Genomic DNA, 7,500 nt, shown 5'->3' with positions numbered 1-7,500 from the left:
ATATATATATATATATATATATGTGTATATATACGGAAGAGGGATGATGCTGTTTTTAAAGCGTGAGTTATTCGTACAGAAAAAAGAAATAAAAACACAAAAAAAATACTTGCGCTTTTGAACTAGCAAAGATTAAGAACGATGCGATAAAAAAAAAAAAAAAAAAGAAAAAGAAAATCGGAGACGCACGGCTATTCGAAAGGTATCATTGAGAGAAAGATATGTGTATATATATATATATATATATATATATATATATATATATATATATATATATATATACATATATATATAATGCAAATATGTCGGCTTTCAAAGGAAAACGCCTTCGTAACTCGACTATGTCGAAAGGAATCCCACGAATGTTGTTCCTTCGAGTTTCAAATCCCCCTCTCCCACTCCTACTACATCACTCCCCTTTTCGTTTTTGCCCTCTTCGCTTACTAACGTTAAAGAGATCGCGTTTTCCTTGATCGCGTTCTCCAACCTGAGAACCGATAGCTCGATTTTTCCCGAATTTATTTACATCCTTTCTCCACCCCCCAAACCTCCCTGTACCCTTTTCCTTCTTCTTCATCTCTCTCCACCCTCTATCCGTGTCCGTATGCATTGACGAATAAGACGATTCTTTGGATAACATCGACAATCGATTTCAAAGGCTCTTTTTTGAAAAAACGCCGACTCGGTAACGACCGAAAGAGAGAAAACTCGATACGAATCCTCTTCTCTCTTATTTCACTTCTTCTTCTTCTTCTTCTTCTTTTTATTCTTAAGAGTCACCTCCTCGATACAGATCCTCCTCTCACTGGAGAAACTGGCTGTTCTTCCGATTAGAAGCTTATTTTCCTTTCTCTTTTCTCTCTTTTTCCTTTTTTCCGTCTCTTTCTCTCTCTCCTTCTCACTTACTCTCACTCTTATTGTTCTTTTATCCTATCGATTTATTTTCGACAAGAAAAAACAAAAAACAAAAAAAAAGAAACAAAAAAAAGAAAAGAAAAGAAAAGAAAAGAAAAAAAGAAAAATGAATGAAAAAGAATCGTAACCACCGACCGACGTACTCGAGCGAGTAACTTTTACTTTTTTTTTATCTTTCGTCGCACGAAAGAGAGAGAAAGAGAGAGAAAGAGAAAGAGAGAGATGACGACAAAGGACGAAGAAACGAGAAAACGCTCTTATATCGTTTCCTCCTTCCATTATTACGTTTTTAGCTTCCTCAGCAAAGCTTCCTCATCCTTGGCGGCGACGCTTCTCGAAACGATTATCTCGACACTTTCTTTCTGTGATTCCACGACCATCCCATATTTTTTCGGGTTCTCTCGCGCTATGGCCGAACTAACGGCAGAGAGAATCCTTTTCCTCCTTAATCGAGGAAGGATTTTCAAGGAACGAACCGAGGGTTAGCTTCTTCTTTCGCTTCCTCTTGCTCTTCCTTCACCTCCTCCTCTTCTTCTTCTTCTTCTACCTCCTCCTCCTCCTCCTCCTCCTCCTTCTCCTCCTTCTCCTTCTCCTCTTCCTCCTCCTTCTTCTTCTTCTCCTGCCACTTCTCCTCTTCTTCCTCTTCTTCTTCCTCCGTTCCTCGTTACCTCGGACCCGCCGAGCATCGGATTAGACCGCGAAATTTCTCAAATTCTCACTCGTCCGTTAAGAGGGTTAAATCGCAACGTTTATACGCCATGACTATCTTCCTCCCTGGCTTTATCATCCTCTTTACCACCTAAACTATTCATTTTCTTCTCCTCTCCTTCACCGTTTAATTTCTTTTCTCCTTTTCCTTTTCTCTTCTCTCTTCCCTTGTTTCTCTCTCTCTTTTTTTTTTTTGGTTTTGTTTTCCTCTTTTATTTATTTCTTTTTTTTTTGTTATTTCCTCTTATTTTTCTTTTCTTTCCCTATTCTCTCCCCCTCCCCACTTTTTCTTTTTTTTATCTTAACTTCTTCTTAACTCCAACAGCAACGTTTTATGCGGCATAACTTTAAGTCGCTTTAAGTCTTCCGACGAAATCTTTAAAAACTTCCTGTCTCTCCTTCTCTCTCTTTCTTTCTCTCTTTCTCTTTCTCTCTCTCTCCCTCTCCCTCTCTCTCTTTATCTATCTATCTGTCTATCTGTCTGTCCATCTATCTTTTGCTCCGTGTCTTCTTCCTTTATTATTTATAATTCCTTGATAATTCTTGACGGCATATAACTCGGAAGCATTTGAGACGATTCTGAGACGATTGAGGCAATTTTCCGACGGATCTCTTTTTCCAAAAACTTTACGCCGATCAGACGAGAACAAATCGAGATGCACAAGTGTACATATGTAAAAATATGTATACACCGTTCGACTTCATCAAAACTTTCTCATATATTTATTATTTCAACGTGATCGATTGAAAGGAAAGGGGGGAGAGAAAAAAAAAAAAAGAAAAAAGGAGAAAGAAGTAATTAAAAAATGTCTCGTGAATACAACAAAGATCGTTCTCGTACACTCGCGAAATCGTCATAACGATTAACGAAAACTCACGACGTATATATATTTCTTTCTTTCTTTTTCTTTTTCGAGTTATCGAAAGCAAAAAAAAAAAAAAATGAAAAAGTCTCGCCTTTCTCTCTCTCTCTCTCTTTCCCCAAAAGAGAAAACTTTCGATCGTCTTCTTATAATCCTTAGGTCCTTCCTCTCGTTCCTTCTTTCTATTTTAATTTTATCTATGTCCTTTATCTCTCTCTCTCGCCCATTTGAAAACTATTAACGCATCCAATTCACTGATGATCCTTTGAAACCGCACAACCTTCTTTTCTTCCTTCCTTTCTTTCTTTCTTCCTTCCTCCGCGATACCCGACGCCCGACGTCCTATTTTTTATTTCATTTTATACTCTCTCTCTCTGTCTCTCTCTTTCTCTCACATGTCAACGTTGTCACACGACGAAACGATGGGAACAAATTTAATCCCATTCCCACGACCATCTTCTAATATGACGTCGTCCACGAGCACCTCTCTCATTTTTCCGACAGCCGGTATTATATAATAATTAATATTAAATCTTTAACACCAATGCACCATCAAAGTCCAACGAATTCATCGAACAGTAATTATTATCCTATTGATATCTATCGAATATTTTTTCGAACACGTATACTTCTCTCCTCTTCTCTTCTGGCTTCGTTAATTGACAATTATTGGACGATTGTTAGCCAGGATCGTGTCAAACTTTCTTTCCTCTTCTATCGTTTGACGATCGAACGACGATATATTTGTTTGAAAAAAAAAGGGTATAGAAAAGGAGTGAGAAAGGGAAAGACAATGAGAGAGAGAGAGAGAGAGAGAATGGGATGATGATGAAAAGAAACAGGAAAAGAGAGAAAGAGAGAGAGAGAGAGAGAGAGATAAAGGGAGAGAAAGAGACAAGGGGGAAAGGGAGAGAGAGAGAGAGAGAAAAAAAATATTCCCAACGATATACAACGCGTAAGCGCGAATTAAAAAATTCCCGGCGAGTATGTTAAGACCGCGTTGAGGGTAGTTTTCTGAACGCGCGCTGCGGCCTGACTGACTCACCCCCATACCCCCCGACTGCACCCCCTCCGCTCTTACCGGAAGCCTCACGCGCATGCGCACGACCCCAACGACTTCGCGATCATCCCCTCACGTACGAATTCGCGCCAGGCGAGATTTCATAGCCGATCGAAAGACTTTTCGCCGTTTCTTCTCTATCTCTATCTCTATCTCTCTCTATCTCTATCTCTCTCTCTCTCTCTCTCTCTCTCTTCCATTTCTTTTCTTTCTTTTTTATTTTCTCTCTCTCTCTCTCTTTCCCTTTCTCTCCAGAAGCAATCTCTCTCTTCATCCTCATTCCTTTTAACTCACTTCTCTTCACGTACCGTAATTTTCATCTCGTTTTCAGTCTTTTGTCTCGTTTTCATCGAATAGCTCACGGAGGGTCTCGAATTTTGAACGTGCCGACAGGGAACGTGACTCGGTTTTTCGTGAGTTTCATCCTTGAGTAAGAGGATTTTCGAGGGATGACTTTCGAGAAAAGAGGAGGAAGAAAGTGATAGCGCAAGGAGAAATAGACGGTTGGAAGGAGTAGTATCATAGTAGTAGGGTGACGTAAAGAGAGGTAGGGGTGTGTGAGTATGTATACGATGGTACCATGTATACGCAGCCGGGTGTGCTAGAGGGATGCGGGAACGGTGCGGGAAGAAAAGGTAGAAGTAAAACGTTCCGAACGGGATAGCCGCTGCATCTGGTAGGGGTCGTTTCAGGCACGCTTTCAAAGCGACGCATGCGTCCAGCAAGTAAGGGGGATGTCCGGGGTGAGCCGTCGTATTCTGCCAACCCGACGTATCGCAGTTTCTACCTTGATGTTTGTCCGCGTGGTACTACTCCCAGGGACCTGTCGCGATATGCATCTCCCATGGTCCAACAAGCCGGCCACGAGGATGTTTAATAAATCACGAAAGTAACGATAATTGATATAACCGGTCGTCAAATGCCGTGAAATTAATTTGATAGAGAAAGAGACGCGAAGAGTGGAAGCAGGAGTCAAGGAACTAATAGAAAGAGAGATAGAGAGAAAATGCTTCTTCCCCTTCGAGCTTTTTCTCAGGGCTTTCGTTGTTCACGTCGGGCGAATCGAAATAAAATAAAATAAAATAAAATAAGAAATAAAAAGAAATAAAAAAAATAAAAATAAAACAAAAAAATAAAAAGAGAACTATAAGAAAAAAAGAGGGGAAAAAACTCGGACCGTTCGTCGTCCAACCGCGAAACTCAGAGGGCACCTGGGAGTACGTTAGACGTCTGCGTAGAAACGAAATGGAGATATATATATATATATATAGAGAGAGAGAGAAAGAGAGAGAGGGAGGGAAGGGAAAGAGAGAAAGAGAGAGAGAGAGCGGGAAAAAGAAAAAAAAATAGAAAGAGAACAAATTCGAAAAGAGAGAAAGACAGGCATACACATACTGGTTGGGGACCATTTTTCTGTGAGGTAAGTGTACGGGTATACTTTTGTTTTGCAAGTGTGCAAGTGTGTCTATCCACGACCGTCCTGTATCTTCCTTGGCATGCGACGTAAACGATATAGAGTTTACTCCACTCTACCCCGCGCCTAGCTCGCAAACTCTTCGATGAACGTGATAGGAACGGCCGGGATCGTGTCTTTACCACCACTCTCCTCTATACAATCCCATCCCATTCCATCTCTATATACCTATCCCTATCTCCACCCTCACACCCATCCCCACCACCAAAATTCTCGTATCTTCGGTCAAATGTTTTCTTGTTTTTCTTTGCGAGTAGCAGTGAAACGCTACGAGGATTTACATTTCGAGTCAATACCATTTTCACGCAAATAGTAGTATTTGTGTCTAAAGTGATTGATAGATTGATTTATTTATTATTTAAAAAAAAAAAAAAAAAAAAAAAAAAAAAAAAAAAAAAAAAATAAGAAAAATATTCATGAATCACGTGGCTCCTCCTATCGACGTTCCGATATATCTTTATATTTTTAATTCATACACATTCGATTTACATTCATATTTACAAGAAAATATGTTTGCATGTTTAAACGTGATAAAATATATTTATTGCCAATATTAGATATTATTTAATAAGCCGCAATTCTTTTAATACGGATCCGATCGATTGAACGATCCATCGTTTCCTTTTTTCTTCTTTTTTTTCTTTCCCTCGAAAAAAATTAGTGGCAATTATTATTATTGACGTAAAACCCAACGACGGTGCTTGATTCCATAAAAAAAAAAAAAAAGAAAAGAAAGAAAAATGCGAGAAAGAGAGAGAGAGAGAGAGAGAGAGAGAGAGAGAGAGAGAAAAGAAAAGAAAAAGAAAACGAACAGTAGAAAGACAAAGACAAAGAGAAACGGAAGTCGTTTTGATTACCAACAGTTTCTGTATAATGCAGTGTAAAACGACGAGTTTTACGAGTTATATCGAGTGAAAGGCAAGAGACATCAATTCATTATTCAGTATGGCCGATTAATATTTACGATAGCATCGGGAGTAATCTACTTTGTTTGTGGCATTGTGCCTCGCGCCAGAGCTCTTTCCGCCTCTCTTCGTTATCGCCACTCGCACTCTCTATCATTAAACCACTCTAACTCATTTCCGTAGTATCAGTTCCGCGTTTTGGCTCAAACAACCACTACACGACCATATATATATATATATATATATATACATATATATATATATATATGTTATATATATACAGTATATACATATATGTATATCGTTCTTATAGTTCATTAGAGATCGTAGATGATCGTTTGTCCTTCGAACGGCGATTCGAAGAAGAAATTACTTAATTTCCATAATTCCATAGTGATTCAGGCCGACGAGATCGATAATTATTCTTCTTCCAGCTAACTCTGCACATTTTCGTATTACTACGTTCTCGGAATGACTTTAATATTCTAGAAAACGCATCGGAGTTGAAGTACGATATGACGATAAGATAAACAAGTATGCCTGAAGTAAAACATTATGGCATGCAACAAGATGACGAATCATAATTAAGTTAACAATTTTTGTTTGAAAGGGGGAAAATGGAAGGGAATGTAAAAAAGGATCGAGTTAGATCGAATATTGCCATTAGAATTACCATTAGAATTCTTTACTATCGTGATATTTGGGAAAAACAATTAAATCGCAATAAGGAAATAATTACAAGTAAGAGCAATCGCGTTTAATTCGATGATACAAATTACGTCGATAGCTTCGATTATATTTCAAGCAAATCCAAAGAAAAAGAAGAAAAATAAAAATAAAAAAGAAAAAAAAGAAGAAGAAGAAAAAGAGAAAGAAAACGAAGAAGAAGAAGAAGAAGAAGCGTCAAGTTCGTGCTCTATCGATTCGGTCTCGCTTCTTGAAATATAAATCGATATCACAATATTTATCGGATAAATATTTGCACGGTTTAAAGCTCACCTCACGTTTTCTTTCGTTTCCACCTTCACCACTATCATCATCATCATCATCATCATCATCATCATCATCATCATCATCATCATGACCATGATCATCATCATCATCGGTACACATCCATAAGTCCTTCTACTGGTTTATCCAGTAGAGTCCCCTATACTTTCTCCCATCCCAATCCCACCCCACCCATCATCGCCACCAACTCTCGGCATCTTTTTTACAACCATTGTCGCGGCTCGATCTAATACTCTACTCGGGACTTACCTACTTATCGTCGCACTTGCGTTTCGTTTCCGGCACTTTGTCACTACGACTCCCAGTTACGTATCCGTTTTGCTTATCCGCTTTTCAACGTCGTAGTCGTCGTAGTCGACGATTTAAAATTCTATCGCATTTTTATTCGACGGATTGAGGCTCTCTGGCTTGTTCCGCCAGTTAAGAATGGAAATGGTATATAATGAAATGCTCACCTCCGTCTACCCGCACCCTCATCAAAAAAAGAAAAGAAAAAAAAGGAAAAAGAAAAAAAAGAAAAGAGAGAGAGAGAGAGAGAGAGCAATTTCCGTACGAACGATTTTA

The 7,500-nt window shown here is 38.8% G+C and overlaps 2 protein-coding genes across 17 annotated transcripts in view; one reads left to right on the top strand and one right to left on the bottom strand.

Annotated features, from left to right (window-relative positions):
* Nucleotides 1-7,500, bottom strand: part of LOC124428213 (tyrosine-protein phosphatase Lar) — a 488,512-nt gene that overhangs the window by 281,586 nt on the left and 199,426 nt on the right. Inside the window, exon 1 of one of the 16 annotated variants that reach the window (XM_046972048.1) lies at nt 1,201-1,462. The exons of the other annotated variants lie outside the window; for them this stretch is intronic. The gene's annotated coding sequence lies outside the window, so the exon portion shown is untranslated. Of the gene's footprint in view, nt 1-1,200; nt 1,463-7,500 lie in introns of those variants that run through there. 16 annotated transcript variants of the gene reach the window in all.
* LOC124428143 overlaps nt 3,344-7,500 on the top strand; it is a gene marked incomplete at its 5' end in the record, with an annotated part of 13,217 nt that continues 9,060 nt past the window's right edge. The window contains 2 exons of the mRNA XM_046971880.1: nt 3,344-3,418; nt 3,938-3,952. Coding sequence (XP_046827836.1) covers nt 3,344-3,418; nt 3,938-3,952 — 90 coding nt within the window. The remainder of the gene's footprint in view (nt 3,419-3,937; nt 3,953-7,500) is intronic.

The sequence above is a fragment of the Vespa crabro genome, chromosome 11 (genome assembly GCF_910589235.1).
Source record: "Vespa crabro chromosome 11, iyVesCrab1.2, whole genome shotgun sequence".
Classification (NCBI taxonomy): domain Eukaryota; kingdom Metazoa; phylum Arthropoda; class Insecta; order Hymenoptera; family Vespidae; genus Vespa; species Vespa crabro.
The sequence above is the reverse complement of the archived record's forward strand: the minus strand, read 5'-3'. Positions and strand labels throughout refer to the sequence as shown.